Source organism: Thamnophis elegans, chromosome 2 (assembly GCF_009769535.1).
Source record: "Thamnophis elegans isolate rThaEle1 chromosome 2, rThaEle1.pri, whole genome shotgun sequence".
Classification (NCBI taxonomy): domain Eukaryota; kingdom Metazoa; phylum Chordata; class Lepidosauria; order Squamata; family Colubridae; genus Thamnophis; species Thamnophis elegans.
The window spans coordinates 92,035,406-92,058,293 of record NC_045542.1 but is presented as its reverse complement, the minus strand read 5'-3'; the positions used below and the strand labels follow the sequence as shown (position 1 = coordinate 92,058,293).

At 40.8% G+C, this 22,888-nt stretch overlaps 1 protein-coding gene across 1 annotated transcript in view; it reads left to right on the top strand.

Annotated features, from left to right (window-relative positions):
* The window catches only part of FAT2 (FAT atypical cadherin 2), a 98,822-nt gene that overhangs the window by 41,021 nt on the left and 34,913 nt on the right, over nt 1-22,888 (top strand). The window contains exons 3-6 of the mRNA XM_032239060.1: nt 447-761; nt 17,016-17,077; nt 18,508-18,819; nt 20,744-20,954. Coding sequence (XP_032094951.1) covers nt 447-761; nt 17,016-17,077; nt 18,508-18,819; nt 20,744-20,954 — 900 coding nt within the window. The remainder of the gene's footprint in view (nt 1-446; nt 762-17,015; nt 17,078-18,507; nt 18,820-20,743; nt 20,955-22,888) is intronic.

Sequence of the window (22,888 nt, the reverse complement as noted above, 5' to 3'; positions counted from 1 at the left end):
TATTTTCTCTGGTATTAACTATCATGAGCCTTCTAGTATACAATAAACATTGCCTGCCTGAAACAAAAAATAATTCTGCAGGAGGCATACATTACTTGAATGCATGCTTATTTGTAATATACTAGCGAGTTAGTGGAAGGCTATATTATATACATTTCCCAAAAGAACACACAGGATTTTCAGATGGACCTGATTTTATAGAACTTGTTTTTCTTTACTTGTTTGTTTAATGATAAGATTGGATCAGTTATGTGGCTTGCATTGTATGGTAGGATAGATTTAAGTCTGCAGAAACTGAAAATATAGTCATTATAAAGAAGAACATTTTCATAGATTAAGTTGCGTTTTAAGAGTTCCAGAAGAGAAACTCCACTAATTCTAAAAAAAAAAAAGTATTTAATTTTGTTCTTACCACTGGAAACCATATAATACTCTATTTTTCTCAGGTCTTATTTTTACCATGGGGCCACTCGACAGAGAATTGTGCTCTCATTATTGGTTGACAGTACTTGCGGTTGATCAAGGATCAGTCCCCCTGTCTTCTGTGGTTGAAATTTACATTGAAATCAGTGACATCAATGATAATCCACCTCAGATGTCCAGACCTGTCTTTTATTCCTCTGTCTTGGAGAATTCACCAGCCAATACTTCCATCCTTCAAGTTGAAGCTGTTGATCCAGATACTGATTCAGAGGGAAAACTGACTTTCCACATCATAAATGGAAACCATCAAGGATTGTTTGCTATTAATCCATTCACTGGTAAGGTGCTATATCAGTTTTCTTTTAAAGACATACCTAGTGTATAAGAAATGTCCTCCAGTTTCTCTTGCTCACTATTTTGACATTCAAATGTATGTTCATAATGCTTGGAAAAAAATGTGTACTGTTTTTAGTTTAGATTTCTCTGATCATTGCAGAATGAAGATTAATTAAGAAAAAAACAAAATCATTAGTGCTTACTAGAACTTCCATTAAGATGAAGCAGTTGATACCTCATATAATTGTAGGATATTGAGAAATGGTAATTAATCCTGGTTAAAATTCTATGTTACTCATGTGCTGTTCTCTTTTAAATTTATCTATTTGTGTCTGGCATATTAATTTTAAGACAAATGCTAATACTGCATTTTCCTAACTTAGTCCTGGTCAGATTTGTTTGAAATGTAATTCCTACAGTTCATTTTCCCCCCATTATGGATATTTTCATTTTATGATGAGTTTGGTAGCTGCCTAGAGCCTTCAGGATCAGATTTTACTGAACTGAAGCAAACAATAGAATAATGTTGGCATTGATTTTATCCAGAAATTCTGAGAGTTGTGTCCATATGGTACAACTCACATAGAGGGTTTCAGTCTGGAGAAAACTATTTCAGGTAGAAGTTAGCAACCTTGTTCTGGGTCAGGACCAATGGCCATGGTGCTACTGGTAAACAACATTGTTTTCCTTTTTTTGTCTGCCTTGTGGCTCATCTCATCAGTGGGAGGCATGTTGCTTCACCCATGCTAAAGAGGTTTTTCCGTTTCTTTCAATTTTCTGAAGATGCAAATCATCTTGTAGTTTGAGTCTTAAACATTTACTTGCTGAGTTGATCACAAAACAGTTCTGCACATATTTACTTTGCCTCAACTGTTGTCAGTTGAAATGTCAATTATTGATGACACATAGCTAATGGATAAGTAATTTAGTATGTGGAATTTAGTCTGCAATTATCTTTTCCTATATCTAATACTTCATGTTGTATCTTTAGATATAATTGATGCTTTAGATATCATTTGATGAACATACATATGGGAACCAGACTGCTACCTAACATGATACAGGATACATTTAAAACGAATATAGTTCAAATGAACCATTACTGATTACAATCCTATGAATAAATTGTGCAACTTGTAGAATTGTACAAGTGATCATCAAAACACTGAATTCCTAGATTCCTTTTATTTCAGATTTCCCCATTTACTAGGGAAGAACATTATTTAACAAAGATGGCATGCTTCTGTGCTAGTCTTTTCCTTCAATCTGACAACATTGCTCCCCTCCACCAATATATGGAGGACAAGACATCTACAACAAAGAGGCCTTATTGGAGCTGTTTAAAGGAGGGGTTTTGAAATCTTAAGTTGTACCAGTAGTTCGAATCCCTAGTACAGACCTCCTGCATGAGCAGGGGATTGGACTAGATGACCTCCAACTCTGTTACTGTTTTACCTATTACATGCAATGTGGGGACAGATAAAGAAGTCATGGTACTTTCTAATAGAACTGCTTTTATGACAAAGGGGATTCTGTACTATAGAATGCTGGCTATCATTCTGTAAAGTTTGGTTATCCATTGAAATGAATCGGGAAGAAGTAGACTGATGAGCTGGATCTAGAACCATGATGGCAAACCTATGGCATGCGTGCCACAGGTAGCATGCGGAGCCATTTCTGAGGGAATGTGAGATGTTGCCCTGTCAGCTCCAGCGTGCATGCGTGCCCTAGCCAGCTAATTTTCGATCTTGTTTTTCGGCTGTTTTTCAGGAACGGACTTCAGGTTTGCGTGTTGGGGTGTTTTCCACCCTCCAGAGGGCCTCTTGGGGGGGTGTCCAAGAAAGCCATCCGCGCATGTGTGGGACAGCAGAGGGGGGTCACACATGAATGTGCATGGGGCATGGCACGGGGGGCATTAAATTATGGGGGTGGGCACACAAGCGTGCGTGATAGCGCATGTGTGCATACTTTTGGCACCTGAGGCCATCACTGATCTAGAATGTTGGAAATGCTTCCTTATATCAGGAATTCATTCTCTCTGTGTCAAAAGAGACGGTGGTATTTATTTAAAGATAATTTCTTTGCAAATATCCATTTTTCATCAAGGTATTTGAGAGCTTAATCAGTTTTTATGCATTCATTTGGATTATCCAAATTATCGTAGTGGGTTTCAGCCCTGGATTTTAGCCCCAGAACTATCTGGGGCATCAGATCACATGATCTGGAGTTCAATTCTGTTAATCTTCCTGAATGTAGCTCTGATCATGGTATCCTGATCAGTTAGTTATTTTCTCTCTGGCATTATTCTTATCTCGGAGTTTGTTTCCAGAGAGTGGCTTCTAGGATTTTTTTTTTTTTAGGACCACCATTATTGTTTAATATTCCTATGAAGATGCTGGGTGAGGTCAACTGTGGGTCTGGGCTATTAATATGCTGATGATATGCAAATCTATTTCCCTCTGACATCTGAGTTAAATAAGGTGATGCAGGTCTTTAACTAGGGTGTACGTAGAAGAGCCATGATGACGCAGTTGTTAGAATGCAGTACTGCAGGCTACTTCTGCTGACTGCCTGCAATTTGGCAGTTTGAATCTCACCAAACTAAAGGTTTGACTCAACCTTCCAACCTTCCGAGGCCGGTAAAATGAGGGCCCAGATTGTTGGGAGAAATATGCTGACTCTGTAAACTGCTTAGAGAGGCTGTAAAGCGCTGTGAAGCAGTATATGTAAGTTTAAGTGCTATTGCTATTGCTAGAAACTATAATAGGTTGGTTAAGGACCAATAAACTGAAGTTGACTCTAATAGCTCTGGCTTTGCCTGTCCCAGCAGTTACAACTCATATTAAGCAAATCAGTTTATGCTCCCATAAACCTCACATTAAAACTACTAAAAGATGCTGAACAAAGATATTTCTTGACAATGATTCTGAAACTGTAACTAATGCAGAATGCAGCAGTGACATTATTGTCCAATGTGGCTATTGCCCTTTAGAATCCACATACTATCATACTTAAAATAATTGCATTGGCTATCTGTTATAATTCAGATGCCAAGATTTTAGTAATGATATTTTAAGTCCTTAATGATTTTGGGTTTTGGTGCTTCAGTCTCCAAGTATATAGTGCCTGAAAATCACAAAGAAGGCACTCCTACATGCTGAAAGAAGTATATTGGACAGACATTTGGTACATAATATGTTTCTAATTAGAGAGGAATTTTGTAATATATGATAACTAATGTTATCTACTATACATATTATGAATACTTAGTAAGCTTAATTTTTTCCTAAGAATTGTATTGAATATTTTGTGGAGTTCTAGTTTTGGGGTCCAGAGCATCCTGTTTAGTATCAAGTAACTACAGTGGCTGCAATCACAAATCACACTAACTTATGGTTTGATTTGTTATTAATTTACACAATGTATGAACCCACTAATGGTTTATATTTATATGTGTACTCAATCATTATGTTTTTTTCAACAAATTAGACTTCAAAAATCAAGGTACCTTATTGTGAGACACCCAGAATCTTGCAAAAGAGCTAGCATATGAATGCTGTAGAATAAGAAAATAAATAAAAGTAGGCACACAGTCATTCTATCCCCATTCAGCAAAGAAGCGAGGCTTTGATCTTCCAGGCAGTCTGAATTTCCAGTTCCTTTCTTTTTGTCAGTTAAGCGTTTAGGTTAGTCTTTTGCTTTCCTAAATTGTCTTTCAGCTTCCTCGATTTGTATTGCATTGTCCTACAACTTCTTTCATTGGGTACTTCTTGTTTATTTTATTTTTCAATTAAAATTCACAGCTGTGGCTGATAAAATAGTTTAACATTTATCTACTGTGGTTGATAAATTGTTCATTGTTAAGCATCTCTTTAACCAAAACATATTCACACATTACAGTTTGTAAACTGTCTTTTTTCCTATCCATGTAACTTGTTTTTCCGCAGCAAATGTCAACAATGCTAATTGTAAATACGGTAGTGCTTTGCAAATGACTTGTTTTAGAACTGAGTTTCATGAAATGAAATGAAATTTTATTTAATTTTTTAAGAAAAGGGGAAAAAGTGAATGGTTTCAGAATTTGGAGACACAAAAAGTGTTGCAATATAAAATACATCAATTAGTGAACTAAAAACCTTTATTCAATTCTTTTTTTCTTTCTTTTTATCCCAAACATGTGTATTTTGAGTTTATTGAGCATTATAACTAAACTGTTTCTCTGTTTGATTTTTATCTACTGAAGGATAATTTTGTAATTCTTGGGATTCACCCAAGCTTATTAAAATTTTCCTTCTGATTTTAATTAAAACATTTTGGCTGCAACCAGAACTTTCCTGTGTGAATGTTATAGATGGGGTGTTTATGCATAGATTTTCTAATCCCCCCATTTTAATGCATATTTTTAATATTAATCATGTTTACTTAATTAAAATGTTATTGTATTTTCATTATTTTTATTTTCAGATTTATGTACTTATGATTATGTGATATGAAATATTAAAGAGCCGCACTCAGAAAATGAATTTGCTGGTAGTTTCAGGATATTGTGTAGGCAGCCTGACATTTTCTAAATATTTTGGACTACATTACTTGCCACTGCAAGTTTGCATTGCTACATTACTTGCCACTCAGTAAAGCAGAGGGAACAGAGGTCTACCTGGAAAATACTTCAGGATACTCAACCCTCATCATGTTCAATAGGCAGAAACACAGAGACATAAATATTTAATAGGGGACAGAAAGATGTTTCCAGTGTTGTTAGTGAATGGAATAAAAATGCTGCCTTGAAAAGTGTGAAAATTATTTATATGATAATTAAAGTTAATAATTGTGAAATGGAGGCAAATTATTGGATGAGATAGGATGGGATCATGGTTTCCCCCCCACAAATAAAATGTTTACTTTTTCTTAACTGTAGTTATTTTGAGGAACAGGAATAGTCTTGCTACCCCCTAACCCAAATACCCTTGCTAGTTTTTGAGATTTTTCAGTATAGTTTTCATCTAGGTGAACTAAATAGAAAATGTACTTCATGAATAGATGACCCATATCATGAATGCAGAGTGACCCACAACCTGTTACCAGTGAACTATAATAGGCTGCCCTTGTGTCCTGTGTTTCAATGATGTGTAGGTATGATACAGTGTGAATAAATTAGCTATTAACAGCATGCATGAATATAACATATATTTATAATATAATTTTTTACGATCAGAGGTGGTATTCAGCAGGTTCTGACCAGTTCTGGAGAACCGGTAGTGGAAATATTGAGTAGTTCGGAGAACCAGTAAATACCATCTCTGACTGGCTCCACCCCCATCTATTTTCTGCCTCCTGAGTCCCAGCTTATCGGGAGGGAATGGGGATTTTGCAGTAATCTTCCCCTAGAGTAGAGAGGGAATTGAGATATCTTTCCTCTGCCAGACCAACCAAGCCATGCCATGCCCACAGAACTGGTAGTAAATTTTTTTGAATCCCACCACTGTTTACGATGAATACCTAAATGCTGTAATTATTTACCACACTAATTAGTAGTACTAATACACCTAGTCTTAAGCACCTGTCCTGCACATAAGCATTTTGCACTTCAGTTTGTCATATCACAGTAACTATGTTCTAATTCTGTAGTAGTTTAAGGTGACCAGACGTCCCGCTTTTGGCGGGACACCCCCGCTTTTTAATGCATTTTCCCGCGTCCCGCCCGCCTTTTTAAAAGGCACGCTTTTTTTGGCGCTCGCAGCTCCCGCCCATCAGCTGCTAGCTTGCTGGGCTGGCTCATCGTTCTGTTCTCTATCCTACCTACCTACAAATTTAAGCCAGCCCAGCCTGCCGCTCACTGATTGGATTGGCCTGGACTCCAGCCAATCAGTGAGCTGGCTGGGATGGAAAACGCGGCGTGCTTAAAGTTTTCCATCCCAGCCAGCTCACTGATTGGCTGGAGTCCGCTTAGCATGCCGCATGAGTCCCCCGCCCATCCGTTGCCGCTCGCATCGGCGGGGTAGCGTAGCGAGTGAGCGGGGAGCGAGCTCGCCTTTCCAGCTCCACTTCCGGACAAGCTGTGGGAAAACCTCTGCGAAAAGTGCCACCTGGGGTCGCCGCTTCTTCTCCGAACTCAGAGTAAGTGACGGGCGGGGCGAGTGAGGGGGGGTGGCGGGATCGCCGCCCGCTGCACTGCAGCTGACTCACCCTGGGCCGGGCGGGCTGGGAGGCTCTGGGCGTCCAGGTGGGAAGAGCGCAGAGAAAGGCAGAGCGGCGCTTGACGCGACTCTGCTATTTCTGCTGGAGGAGTCCCTAGATAGAGAAGGCGGGTGGCGAGGCAGAGCAAGGGAGTGCAAACAGCGGATCCCGGGCTCATATGCAGAGGGAGCTCTCCAGGCACAGGAGCGCTGGAAAAGTGCTCCGCTCATGCACCCACCGGGACGGAGCACGCTCGCTCGCTTGCTCCAGCCCTGCCTGCTTGCATGACTTTGAAGTGTTGGCTTGCCGCTTGCCTTCCACGTCGGCCCGCGCGGAAGGCAATCCAGCCCTTTCAAAGTCATGCCGGCAGTTTAGAACTCGCCCGCCATTCAGCAAAACATCTTTCGCTGAATGGCGGCCGAGGGGCACGCTAAAGTGCCGGCATGAGTTTGAAGGGCTGGCTTGCCTTCCATGTCGGCCCGCGTGGAAGGCAAGCCGCACTTCAAAGTCATGCCGGCAGTGGGAAGCCTTTGCCGGCCCGATACCAGCTCTGAAGTTGCTTTCCTTTCTACTAAAGCCCCTGCTCAGCAAAGCAAGTCCGGGGAAGTCCTTTGAGCCGGCTAGAAAAGGTCTGCCGCGAACTGGGAAGCTGACGCACCCCCCTCCTCTCTGCCCCCCCTCTGCAACCCCGGATACCCTCTGCCGCCGTGCCTGAAGCATGGGAGCGCTCACCAGCCGGCAGAATGCCGGAGTGGAAGAGGTGGATGTCCCGTCCAATTCCCTCTACAGATACTCCCCAAAATCTGGTAAGACGGAGCAAGCGGGGGGGGAATATGCGAGAGGTTTGCGGGGAATCCCGCATGGCAGGGTTTTGCGCGCACTCTGTACTCTGAGTTGAGGGAATGGCGAGCAGCGGCTGCAACCCCAGAGTTCGGCTAGGCGAGAACTTTAAGGCGAGCGGCGGGACGGACCCTTGCTGTCAATCTCCCCCCCCCCTTGTGCCTTTTTGCAGCCGTCCCATCGTTCTCCCGCCAGTGGGGCTGCTCCTGTGATTCCCCCCCCCCGTGGCTGCGAAGGAGTTTCCCGAGAATTTTAGAGGGTCAGGAGTACGACCCTCATTGCAACGTCGCCATTTGCAAGCTCCGGCTGCTTGGGAGGGTGGTTATTTATTTATTTTTTTCTTCTTGCTTCCGCTTTCTTGCCGGCTTGCAAGGATTGTGGTGGCGGCTTGGATGGAAATAGTGACATTCGTGGCATCGCGCTTGGGGTTAAAAACTGCTTTTCGTTTGCGGCAGCAACTGCTCTTTGAGAATTCTTGCTTGAAAAAACAGGACTCCCTCACGCGGTCCTGAATTGAGGTCCATCTCCCTCCACCCCTAATTAAAAAGCCCCTGGTAAATTCTTGCCTGTCCTGTGCCACTTGGCATGCCTGCCTGTTTAGTTGTTATTGCGCTGATTGAATTCTAAAATACCCCATCAATCTACCCCATCCGGAGGTGGCGGCAAGAGCAGCGCATTGTTGTTGTTGGGGCCAGCCTGCTCGTCCATGGCTGGAGCCATCGTCGCGGGCGGGAGGGACCTTCCGTTCTTCCTCCGCACCTCGCCCGAGCAGTCGTTACAGTCGCTGCCCGGCTCCAGCCATGGACGAGCAGGCTGGCCCCAACAACAACAACGCACTGCTCTTGCCGCCACCTCCGGATGGGAAGCAACCACGCCTGTGCGGCCCCTTGCTGCGGTGGGAAGCGAGTCTGCAAGGCTTGGTTGCTTCCCATCCGGAGGTGGCGGCAAGAGCAGCGCGTTGTTGTTGTTGGGGCCAGCCTGCTCGTCCATGGCTGGAGCCGTCGTCGTGGGCGTTAGGGACCTTCCGTTCTTCCTCCGCACCTCGCCCGAGCAATCGTTACAGTCGCTGCCCGGCTCCAGCCATGGACGAGCAGGCTGGCCCCAACAACAACAACGCACTGCTCTTGCCGCCACCTCCGGATGGGAAGCAACCACGCCTGTGCAGCCCCTGTGCTGCGGTGGGAAGCGAGTCTGCAAGGCTTGGTTGCTTCCCATCCGGAGGTGGCGGCAAGAGCAGCGCGTTGTTGTTGTTGGGGCCAGCCTGCTCGTCCATGGCTGGAGCCGTCATCGCGGGCGTTAGGGACCTTCCGTTCTTCCTCCGCACCTCGCCCGAGCAGTCGTTACAGTCGCTGCCCGGCTCCAGCCATGGACGAGCAGGCTGGCCCCAACAACAACAACGCACTGCTCTTGCCGCCACCTCCGGATGGGAAGCAACCACGCCTGTGCGGCCCCTGTGCTGCGGTGGGAAGCGAGTCTGCAAGGCTTGGTTGCTTCCCGCCACCGCCGCTTCCCTCGTCCGTCTCGATTGCTGGAAGCAGTAACAAACGGCGCGTCTGCTCCGCTGTCAGCGCCTTGACAGCCACCCCAGCCGGCGGCTACCGGGCCTCACTGGAGTCAATTGCAAAACCGCGTTCAGCGCTTTGAGGACCTGAGGCATCTTGGGAAATGCAGTTCCCTATCGGAAAGAATGGAGTAGCTGCGAATTTGTAACAACAGAAGATAATAACTTGGTGCTTCGCAGGTTACGAAAATCTCAAGTTTGATTTGCACACTGTTTTTTAAAAGTTAGATAAAGAAATTATGCTGTGAAAGCGACTAGAAAGCCTCCCCTCCCCTTCCTGTGTGCGAGAAAGGGAAGGAGAGGAAGGAAGGAGGGAGGGGGGAAGGAAAAAGAAGAAGGGAGGGGGGAGAAGATGGAAGGAGAAAAGATGGATGGAAGGAGAAAGAATGGGAGGAGAAGGAGGAAGATGGAAGAAAAAAAGAAGAAAAAGAAGAAGGGAGGGAGAAAAGAGGGAAGGAGGTAGGAAGAAAAGGGGAAGAGAGGGAAAGAGCAGAAAGACAAAGAGGATGAAGTTGATAGGCAAGAGGAAAGAGGAAGGAAGGAAAAAAGAAAAAGGGAGGGAGAGAGGAAAGAAGAAAAGATGGAACTAGAAAGGAAAGAAGGGAGGGAGGAAAGGGGAAGACAGGGAAAGAGCAGAAAGACAGAGAAGGTGAAGGTAGATAGGCAGAAGGAAGGAAGAAGGAAGAAATAGGAAAGGAGGGAAGGAGGAAGGAACAGAAGCGAAGAGGAAGAGAGAAATGGAAAGAGCAGAAAGACAGAAGGTAGATAGGCAAAAGAAATGAAGCTGAAAGAATGGAAGGAGGAAGGAAGAGAAAAGGAGGAAGGGAGTGAGTGAGGAAAGAAGAGAGGATGGAAGGAGAAAGGAAGGAAGAGAGGGAAAGAGCAGAAGACGGATAAGGTGAAGGTAGATAAGCAAGAGGAATGAAGGAAGAAGTGAGGAGTCTCGAGGAGGGGGAAAACATTTAGTGACCAAAGTTACAATGGCATTGAAAAAAGTGACTGATGACCATTTTTCACACTTAGCGACCGTTGCGACCATTTTTCACACTTAGCGATCGTTGCAGCATCATGGTCACGTGATCAAAATTTTGTTTGGCAACAGATTCGTATTTATGCTGGTTTCAGTGTCCTGGGGTGACCTTTTGACAAAAAAAATTTTTTTAATCAAGCCCCCCCCCCCCCCCCCCCCCCCGGTCAAAGGCGTCCCTCTTTTCCAATCTGAAAATCTGGTCAGCTTATAGTAGTTTAAAGATTGTAGTTGTAGCTAAAGCATTAGGTGCTATGAAGTTGGAGATGGGATTTTGTGAGGAACCAGTTTCTCTGTTTGCGGCATTAGAACATGAGCTGAAACAAGTTACAGATCACCTGATATCTGATACCTATCTTCTATTAAACCCCAAAGCGCTGTTTAGTGTTTCAATGAGTTAACTTATTTCTTGCTGTTTCTCTGAGCTTTCCAACAATGTTGGCAGAGTCCTCTCTGCCTTAGGAGACTGCTAGCACAATCATTTTCTACTCTTGATGATTAGCCCATGCCAGAAATTCAGATTTGGAAGCAAGTTTGAATTTTCTTTTTTTTCTGGGATTGCTTGCTCCCACAATCTGAATGTATGCATCAGGGGTGGGTTTCTCGCCCCGTTCCAACCGGTTCGGTTGGAACAAGGCCGGCGGCATCCTCATGCACGCGTGTGGTGCGCGCGTGCACGCATGCGGCACACGCATGCATACTAGCGTCTGTGCGATGCTCCAGCTGCTCCTGGAGGATCGCGCAGGCGCTGTATGCGTCCTGCGCATGCGTGGAAGCGCAGAACTTGTCAAAACCGGGTAAGGAGCGCGGGCGCGCGGGTGGGCCCTTCGCTGTTCCCGGAAGTTACTTACTTCCGGGTTCGCCGACCAACCGGTTCGCAGGGACCGCCGCAAACCGGTTGAAACCCACCCCTGGTATGCATGCAACCAACTATGAACCTAGAAACTATCTGTTCTTACATACTGGAGAATCTGGCCATTAAGCCCACTACTCCAATTTAAGACTTCAGAGACTTTGAACAGAGAAGTTCTCTCTCCCTCTCTCTCTCTCTCTCTCTCTCTCTCTCTCTCTCACACACACACACACACACACACACACACACACACACACACACAATCATGATGGGATTACAGAAGATAATCAGTGCAAATTGTTTTTAAAGGAAAATCCTTTCATTAGGAAAATACACTTCATCTTTATTCATAATATGGATGCAGTGGGATGGGAAAACCCTGTGTTTTTACTCCTTTTTCCCGTCAATTCTAAACTTATCAAGCTAGGTAGGGTAATAGTAGCTTTGTCCCATTTACTTTTTTTTTCAGGCCTTTTTTACTTTTACTTTTTTTCAGGCCTCTTTTTTGTTGTTTTCAGGGCTTTGTCCTGAACTCTGCCTTTGCCAGAAGAAATGAAGTGAAATTGAATGTTTTTGGTGACTAACAAGAACAAGGGTGTTCTTGTTCAGGCATGCCCTTGGTTTTCTTTACTGACAAAAAGCAGAAGGAAGGTATTCCACAAGTGCTAGTGTTTCAATACACACACACACACTTGCTCGTGCACACACAAATTCCATTACACATGGACAATATCTGTTTTACAGGAATTGTGCAACTAATATTCTTTAAAGCTGCCGTAAAACATTAAAAACACAACATCCTTAAAGCATTTACATTAATTCAAGAAGTATAATCGATTAAATCTAGCAAAAAGAATAAATCCCATTACACAGTGGTGGTGTCTCATGCTCTATAGCTAATTTTACCAGGTCATTTGTAATCCCAGTGGTGATAAGCATTAATATGGTTGTTCTGCTCCTTTTGGGATTTTAACAGTGTGCTAAATGTTTTTGCTTAAGAGTGATGATCAGCTGAACAGGACAGGTACAGGGCACCTAAGAGATGTCAGTCCAGGACAATTTACTGTTTGGGCATTTCCACAAATAGCACTACAAGACATCATGGGTTTAATCATTTTTAGCTTGTAGTTATACAGATGTTCAAATTATTTATTTATTTATTTAAAAGGGGGGGTTGGGGCAGAAATTTGCCCTTTTTATAACATGTTTTGATTGAGTTCCCAAAATACACATAATCTGTACACCAAAAAGGGCAAATAAATTGTACAGCTGAGGCTTGCATGAATCTGTCATAGATCTTTATGTACTGATTTTCTGCATCTAATATGGCGATAGGTGATGGATGAAGCAGAAACATACTAACCTGACTGTCAGCATTCCAAGTATCATGTAGAAATAAATCAGAGTCCAAGGCAAAACGATCCTTAAAGTTCCAATTTAATAAATCAGACATCTTAGCACATCTGTGAAATCCCAATTCTGGAAGTTACATCGGATTCCCACCCAGTTGAAAGTTCATGATCTTGTCCCCACACCCACAAATCCATCACATGGTCCAATCTTCTTCTTCCACGCTGGCATCTCCACTCAGCTGGTTCCGGTCAGGAGCAAAGGTGCTGAGACAAAATATGACCTTGGGCTTCTAGAAAAGAATGACGACAACACATTCCACAATTCTACTCCTTTCTATTCCCCCCACCCAACTACTACACTAATGAAACAGCATAATGAAATAAGAGAGTGTGGCAGGCCAAAGATCCTAAAAGGCCTGACACTGACATTGCATTGAGTAGACAATCTTATATAATTGTTACCATTATAATTTTTCTGTAAACTTATCTGTCATCAGAATATATAAGTCAGATATCTAGATACATAGAACAGGGGAAGACGGGGAAAATGTAGTCCCAGACACTTGAATAAATGTTTTCATTCATATATGTGGCATTTTTTACAGGGCTTATTTGTAAAGTAACTTGTGAAGGTTGGCAGAGCATGATTGAGCTCTGGATACATCTCTCAGTCAGTGCTGTATCTGAATGTGACTTAGTAACATGTTAAATTTCCTGACCAGTGAAATAATGTAATTACACCCTTCTGAATGCCTAGTTGTTATATTTCTTGTTTTTAATAGACATTTAGAAGTTGTGAAATATAATTAAGAAAGTTAAAAATTAGGATTTTTAATGGAATAACAGAACAACCAAGTTAGAAGGGACTTTAGAGGTCTTCTAGTCCAACCCCTTGCCCATTCCTTAATGTATTCTCTTTAGGGGAGAAATAGGCTCTCCTCTCTTTAACAATTTGCATCTCCAGTTTCCATCTGTCTGTCTAGCAGATAGATAGTTTGGTATCTACACTTCCTTCCTTTTGACAAGAAACTGTAGCGACAAATGATTGTATTCATTCCAGTTAGCTTTAGTCGAGGGCCTTTTTTCATGCCTCTTCTAAGATTTGCTACTGGAATACACGCAAATGCATTTCATTTTTGCATGCCTTGGCAGGAACAGAAACACCACAGCTCTATTTTGGAATTAGTGTAATTAACAATTAACCTCAATTGCTCTAAGATCTCATTATGGGGTGTTTAACTGACCTTGTAAGGAAATCAGTGGTGGCTATGTGTGTTTCTGAGGCACTCGAGTCACAAGGCAGCCAAACCAGATTGCCTCCTTCCTACTAGTGCACAATACATATTGAGGCAAATTCAAAAGGAGGCTTTTAAAACTTTTCCCCAAAGTATTCTTCCATGTGTTGATTTCATAGGAGAAATCTCTCATCTAGGTTGTTTTAAACAGTTTCTTTTTTACTAGCCGGAGCTAAAACTAAAACTGTTTGGGTTTTTATTTTTATTTTTTTTAAATCATCTAGGAGGTATTTGCCAAGAAAAGTATGTGTGTTTGAATAAAACATACTATAAAAAAGTGCTATCTTTTGGAATACTAAAAAACATACCAAAATATTCTTGATTGTTATAGTTGCAACTGTCCAATACACCTATCCCCCCCGTCCTAACCCTCTCATATCCTCCTGAGACCTTCCATGACTTGCGTGTGGCCTATTCCGACCCTCCCCTGATTCTCCCAAGCTCTTCTCCTGGGATTCCCACCTTTCCCAACTAAAATGATCCACGTGTCTTGGGATTATGACAGCAACCAGTGACATCAAACTTTACAAACACATTACCTCACTTAGTAATGGCAATCCTGATTCCAATGGCTAAGATAATGTGACTACTTGTCATAATAGGGTTACTGGTACATCCAGTGTTATACTGCTTCATTATTTTTCTGCTCATTTTTTTTACTCAGAGCCTTTGGATACGAGATGGGTGGCAAATAAATTTTATAAATAAATTTGAAACTCTTTTATCTCCATTCCCATAAATTGTTCCAGCAATTCCATATTTTTCAGGGAAATGCCTTTATAAATCAAACATGCAGTAAATTTTCTTTTTCACATTCATGCTTTTCTCCATGATCTGTTGAAGAGCCATTCCATTCCAGAGCAAGTTTGATTCTGCTGTCAGTTTACATATATGCATTGGGAAAAACATACAATATTTGAGAAGGAGGTTTTTGTTTTCACGCTGAAGTCCTACCTGTGTATTTTCACACTATATACTTAGATCATCTGTTGAGTCTTTCCTCCACTGAGTCATGGCACACTATTTAGAACCATGTTTAGCAAAGATCTTTAGAACTGTGTGTGTGTTTGTGTGTATGTTTTCATAGATTTTCACAGGTGTAGGTATGCTGGTCTTGTTGTATTCAGGTATATATATATGGGATCTTTTGTTCATGCACAGATGTAGGATGAAAACAACAACAACACACCATATAGAACACACAAGTCCATTAAATGCAGCTTATCCTAACACATTGCTTTCTTTCATCTTAAAGTAGTTTATAATGGGAGGCAAAGCTGAATATACATAATCCCTAACAGGGAGAAGTAATGAACAAGTGATGCCTGCACACTGCAGCCCTGATCCAAACATTTCTAGGACAATCCCTGGAGCAGTATTATATGTGCTTTTCTCCATGCAGTGTTCTGTCAATAGCAGGTCTACATCCCTGATGTCTTTCACCAAGTCATATGGCCATTTTTACAGCAGTTCAGATTCTTAGCAAGGATCCTGCTTTTGCAGTGCCAAATGCTCGCCAGCAATAGAGTTATGCTAGGCTGTTAGGCTGCCACGCATACAATGATTTATGTTTTCTTGATACAATATTCTTTGCAAATTCCTCTTCAATTAGCAATTCTTTGATAATTTGCAACAATTTCTATTGCACTTGTTATGCTTATTAACAAGATAATTTGCAAATCTTTTTTTAAGACTGTTTTCCCCATATACGGTAATGAAAACAGAGAAATTGTTTATAAAAAGGGATCAATGTCGCAATAGCAGGAGGGATTCTTTGGATCCTCTTTTGCTTGTTCTTTTCTGATTTGGGTTTCTCCCCCCCCACACACACACATATGGACTATAAGCAGATGTTTTCCTTCATTTGCATCTCATAGTACTGACTATCATAGGGGGAAAGATGTAAATGATCAGTAAGGTTCTACCTTGTTGATCAGTAACTGATAAGATTCAGAACTTTACCTCAAATATCCTTGAATCTTGCTAATATTTACTACTTTATCCCAAGTCAAAGTGATTCAAAGCATTCCATCTACTGTAATTTCAGTTGCAAAAGCTGAACAACCGTTATGACATTTTCCAGACCTCTCTTTTGCCTGAGAAGATAAGATAAACAGCAAACTATACATATGAGGAGAAAAAATTAAATCTATGTTTTGGTCTTCAAAATGCAGCATAAACAAACTTATTTTTCCAATAAAAAGTGTTTGGAATTATCTTTGAATGCATGTTACTACTGTGGGCATTTATTGTACCAATGTTGGCATTCTTTTTATATATTCTTTTTATAAAAGTGGGTGATGTGGGTAATAGTGTCATCTTTTAGGGAAACATTGTTCATTGTTGCATGTTGCAAATGAGAAATAATGGGACAATTAAATAAACAAGTGATGTAGTTAATATATAGAGAGAGATCTATTGCCGAGCATGTTTCCCGTTTATTTAACAAGTACTGTTTGCATTTAGCTGACTGCTATAATCCCTGTGAAATATAAGAATAAGACATAATAAGTATTCCAAATTCTCAGCTTTGGAGACATAGATTGTGTTCAAAAGCAAAGCTTTCAAATTTCAGATACATTTTCAGTTAAAAAAAAGAAGTTTCAGTAGACCTTTGCATGGAATATATCCTCAATCCAATTAGTGATTGATTGGACTTTTTTAAAAAAGTTGAAAATTTCAGGGAGCTACAGCTAATTAATAGGCATGTGACAGTGTGTGTTAGTGAGATGGGCAGCATATAAATTAGAGAGAGAGAGAGGGAGGGAGAGAGAGAGAACATCACAGAGGGATCAATATTTATGGGTTTCAATGTACAATCCTAAAGTATCTTCCCCCTACAAAACCCAATCTATTTACTTTCATATCTAAATGATTTGTCTGATGACGGAGGCTTAACAATCTGGACATTATAATACAATGTGATTGCTGTGCAATATTTGGGAAGGGGATGAATTAAATCACTTTAATTAATTAGAACATGCGGAAAGCTTCCATGCTTAGGCGGCAGGAAGTACTATAAAGTTATTTTGCTTATAGCATTGACTTGCTGCAGGGTAACCTCATTTTGAGGATTGGCTGACATTAGTACCACAGGTGAGGATCACGTGGACGTTCCTGGATCTCACAATGCTCTTTTCTCTCCTAATAGGTTTGATTTACACAACTTCTCAGCAGCTAGATCGTGAACACAAGGCTGAACATATCTTAGAAGTGAGTAATGATGAAGTTGCAATTAGTTTTATTTACTTGTAAGTAGCTTTTTAAAAAAAAATATCCTCAAAGACATTTCCTTACAAGTCAGAGCATAGATAGAGGAGAAGAAGGAAGAGTCATTCCATCATTTCCAAATTGCTTAGAAGATAATTGCTTGCTCTGCATTTTTCTGTTTCTGCACCCAGTGCCAGCTTAAGAAATATCTCATGACTTGACTTCCTAACTGAAGACTAAAGCAGGAATCTTGTACCAAAGCCAAACTGATGCATCCAGATGTTCTGGATGTCTGTTCCCACATGTTGCTTTTATCTAGAACATTAATGCTGGGAAATATCATATTTAAAATCAACCCATCTGGAGGGCACCATTTTAAGGATGTCTTCCTTAAGCGATGACGAATAGAACATGGTCATTAATTTCCCGCCACTTGAGAAAACATGGTATAAAAAAATATTGACTTACTTAATTTAATGATCACATGGTTATTAAATGAAACCTATACAGTGAGTAACAATACATTTTAGATTAAGATAGTTGTTTATGTCATGTCCTAACTAAGAAAGGACTGGAATAGGCAAACTTTTACTTCAGTTTACAAATGCAGACTCCAGTAGGTTTACTTTTGTCAATTTTTACTAAATTTCTTCCCAGGTTCTGCTACATACACCAAACTTATTCATGTGAATTCCTGTTTTCTTCTCCTTTGTTTAAACAATAACGAAGCCTACAATCTTTTGAGCTAATGGGCATAGTTGGATCTTTGATAACATACAGTATTACGGGCACCCTCACAAAATAGCTTGTGTGATGCTTACAACCATTTGGTGTTTTTTTTAAGCCATTTATTATGGAATTAAGATGAATGGTTTTTTTAAACAAAAGAGAGCTTCAACCTTCTATCATTTCTATTTTGTGAGAGTGTTTGTTATATGTCCAGAATGCAGAAGCATTCTTGGAAATAAAAATTATGTGGGCCATCAAGCAAGTTTTCTTTGAGTATGTTGGTGCTTGTGGGTTCCATGATACAGGCCAATGATTTAGCATTCTTTTCCAGTTTTGGGTTGCAAATGTGCGTTGTATCTTTGTATTAAATACACAAACACAGTAATTGTATTTTTTTTTCTTTTTCTATTGGCGGTCTTCTTTGCAACAATAACACTTGCTTTTTCCAACAACTTTGTTTTAGATTTTTAAGGCACTTGTTCTTGACTGATTCCCTTCCATGTCTGAGTCTCTGACTCATCTATCATTCCATTCAGTGCAATCCAGCATGCAACAAACTGTTGAAGACTGACTTCAGTCATCTTTAGATGAATCATATTTGAAAGCGAGTTTCTTGCCTGGAAAGGAGTGCGTGCCTATCTTATAAACAGGTTCATACTTTGCGTTGTGTTCTGATGGGACTCCCTACTGGCTTTTTCTTGCAGGTTTCAGTTTCAGACAATGGGGATCCGGTTTTGCAGTCTAGCAGTAGAGTGGTAATCCAAGTCCTTGATGTGAATGACAATCCGCCCAGCTTCTCGCAAAAGTTGTTTATGGTTCAGCTGCCAGAAAAAGCAGCCTCTGAAACTCCTTTGCCGGTCTACAGGGTGATCGCTGCAGATCGCGATGAGGGGCTGAATTGCCAAATCACTTATAGCCTAGAAGAAAACAGCGAGGGACTGTTCAGCATCCATCCAGTGACAGGCATAGTGTTCTCCCAAAAGGCTTTTTCTACCCAAGAATACAACATACTTACAGTGAGTATCATTAGAAGCACAAGAGACTAAAGCAGGGGTAGGTTGCTGGGGGTTCGCAAGGGTTCGGGGGGGACCTCAAGCTAAGATTCTGTGCAGTTCAGAGGACCCCCAAATCCCACTCTTGGTTGGCCCCACCCACCCCACCCCTCCCAGGAGTCCCCACGTGGCCCATTTTGGATGTAGGGAAGTGCAGAGCATGCACGGAAACTCAGGGAAGGTGAAAAACAGGCCTACTGGATGTTCAGGAAGGCCAAAAATGGACCTGTTTCTGGCTTCCAGAGGGCCTCTGGAGCCTGGGGAGGACATTTTCACCCTCCCAAAGGCTCAAGGAAAGCCTCCAAAGCCCAGGGAGGGCAAAATTGCCCCCCTCCCCACCGTGGTGCAGGAGGCCAAGTAGGCCATGCCCACCATGGCCACAGCAACCAGGCAGAGAACCCCTTGCTAAAAATTTTGTAGCCCACCCCTGGACTAAAGACAGGTGATCATCTTTCTGAATATGGGAATGATATGAAATAGTACTGTTCCTTGTGATTTATGCTTTTTTCCCTCTTGTGGCTGAAGTTAAATTGGACTCTGGTAATATTAAAAAAAATTAATGACAATTTGACCCTCGTCCATTTTGAAACAATTCGATAAAGACAATTTTTAACCCCCTTATAAATATAACATGCTACTCCAACCCAGTTTAAAGGATTATTGGAAAAGGGAATTAAAAAGACATTGGAGTAGTTAGTCAATGCAAGGCCACACTGAAGAGTGGGAAAAGATTTTTTATTAGTAGCATGTATTGTTTTTCACTACATAGTGAAATCTTTGCATACCAATTAAACATTTTTTCAAAGTATGCCATTTGTTCAATTAATTAAAGCTGAATTCTTTGAACTAGATATTGTGTTCTCAGTAAAATCTTTTTATTGACTATTGCAAAGGAAAACAGCCTGACATAGAGCTCATCATAAAGATAATACAGTGTATGTGAAATTAAGTTAGAGCTTAGTCCACTGATCAAGTTGAGTGCAAATTGAGAGACAGGTAGTCTTTGTTTAACAACCACAATTTGGGTCAGCAACTTTTAGTGGTCATTAAGTGAGACATCATGTGATCATGATGGGCTTACAACCTGACTCCCACCATGGTTGCTAAGACATTGTGTGATTATGGCCTCAGATTTTAGAACCATCTTCTCCATTGACTGCTTGAATGCATAAACACCCATCAGTTGCAAAATGCCCAAATCTCAGTCATGTGACCATGGGGATGTTGCGATTGCCAATAAAGTTGCTTTTTTAACACTTAAAGTTACTTTTTTATAACTACAAACACTTGCTAAATAGGGCAGTTGTTAAGCTGGGATTAACTGTAGTAATACAAGCAAGACTTGAAGGATCACAATAATAAAAAGAGAGGCCAATGAAATGTAAGATGTATTTATAAAAATCATCCTGGAGATACCTCAGTATAGGAACATTTTATCAAGGATAGGAGGGCTCTTATGTTTCTTTGTGTTGAGCAGTAAATTGGTTTAAACTGAGCATTCAGATTGTGGTTCAATTTTTTTGCAAAATTTAGAATGATCTTTTTGATCTAATTAGATGTATTCATCCTAGTGAAAACCATCATCATTTAATCCTTGATATGGTGGTGGATGCAAATAAATCTGTGTGCCTTGATTAATTAGTTAAAAGAATGTAAAAATACAGTTCATCCTGCATGTATGGGGTTGTATAAGCAGTAGACATCAATAAATATATTAATCCCTAGGTATTATGTTTGTCTAATTTGGTTTGGTATGTTTCTATCCTAAAAGTATAGAAGTTTAATTTAGGCAGGAATATGTCACAGGCATGGCAGAAGCTCATCAATATGAACATATTATCTTTTGGATCCCTAGATCTATATGAGCTAGTATTTTCTCTTTTGGCAGGTCAAGGCAACTGATGGTGGCACCCCACAGCTTTCCTCCAGTGTGAGGCTTCACATTGACTGGATCCCAAAGCCCTTCCCCTCCTCAGAGCCATTAGCTTTTGATGAACCTCATTTCAACTTTGCAGTCATGGAAACAGATCCTGTGAACGACATGGTGGGAGTGATCAGTGTTGATGCTGGGCTCAGCCAGATCTGGTTTAATATCACAGGTGAGAACATGTGCAGTTGAGAAAGGAGCGTCACAATGATTTTGAACTGAAAATAAATGTTGCTCATATGCTCCTGCTATTTCATATCCATAGGGAGCCGAACTAAAAAAAGGGTGTTCATATTGTAGGTGGCAGGAGTATTATAAAAAAAGCTTCAACACTGATATGAAGCAGCATTCAAGCTGATAAGAGTTCCATGAACAATGTGGTGTAACCTTTTGTATTACAGTACCCATCACAGCTTGCAACATGACATTGCTTGGCAATGTTTCAATCTTAATGAAAATTCTACTGTTTTCAAACAGGTCAAAACACATATTGTGGCTCTCGTGGAATATGTAATAACCATGCTTATTTCCCATAACAATAAAAATAAATTACCCAAGGGGGCAGGGGAGGAGGAGGGAAAAACATTTTTGGAAGATTGTATTGAGTTAATCTGCTGCATTTGACTGTTCCCATGTTTCTTGTTCCCCTTCTCCATTGTTTTGGCCAACTAGTCTTTACTTTTTCTGTAAACAGACAGAAACAAACATCTTACAGCAAATTGATTTCTTATACAAATGTATTGATCAGTGGGAATTGTTTGCTTTACATATTTGGTGCATAATTTTGTTATCAACAGAGATCTCTTTGTCACTAGGTAGTGATTAATTATTTTTAAAAAGTTAAGAACTCAATACTCTAAAAATGACCTGAATTTTACTCAAAATATATGTGATAGCCATCTATGATTATTAGTCCAGCATGTTGAGGCAGCAGCCACTCAAAATCCTTAGGCAGAAGGCAGTCCCAACACAATTAGAAGGAGCCAGGTTGGAAAAGGCTGTAATTGACCAACAATGTTCCCATTGTGGAAGGATTATTTTGTTATTGTGGATGAAAATTAGAAGCTGGGCTGTATCTAATTTCAGTAAATGCCATGTAGTAATGCAGGAAATACAGAAACAAAGTGGTAAATTCATTTGTATAGTATAGGGATGGGTAATATTTTGGTAGCCATGGGCCACACTTAAGGGGAATATGGTGTTTTCTTGGCCTTTAATTGTGAAGTGGATTCTTAAGGACTTATCCTATCATTTTCCTTCACCAGAATATCTATTTTCAGCAAGTACAATCATTGGATCTTCCAGAGACATACAATAGCATATAACATATGCAGTAGAATGGAAAAAACTGGGGTTCATATTTTTATCTCAGAAGCTACACTAACTGGATGGTTTTATCACTAATTGCCCAACTTGAGCCATGGAGTTGATAACAATAGTAACGTGAATTACTTAACTTCATTTACTAAAAATGGGGTAACTTCACTTTTGAGTTAAGGAAAAATAAGTAGTAAGATTTCTAGATTGACGCTGAACTTTTAAAAATACACAGTTCTAAGTAGTTCCACACTAAATAAATTAGACTGGTTTGTATTTTGTTTTTGTTTTAGAATCTGGAAATGAAATACAAATTGTAGAATTAAATACAGTCAAGGAAATAATTCTATGCATCTGGTAAAAACTAAGTCAACATTCATGGGATGACCCCTTCTCCCAACATAAAATGAATATAAGAAACCTTTTAATCAAATTATTTCACGGAGTATAAATAGGATTTTTAAAGTATGTGTATACTTAGTATATAGTATAAATCATTCTCTATGGCAGGAGTCCCCAACTCCCAGCCCACAGATTGGCATCAGTTCACGGTCTATCAAGAACTTGTCCACACAAGTGTGTGAAGCCACATCTGCGCATACATGCAATCCAGGGAGTGTGTGAAACTATCACCACTCTGGTCCATGGAAAAACTTTCCTCCATGGAACTCAATAGGTTGGAGGTTTCTGCTCAATAGCATATAGAAAGTCCTATCATTGGTCTTCCACAAACCCCAGCTTTACATTACAATATTAATGTAATGTAATGTAATATTAATTCAGTTTACA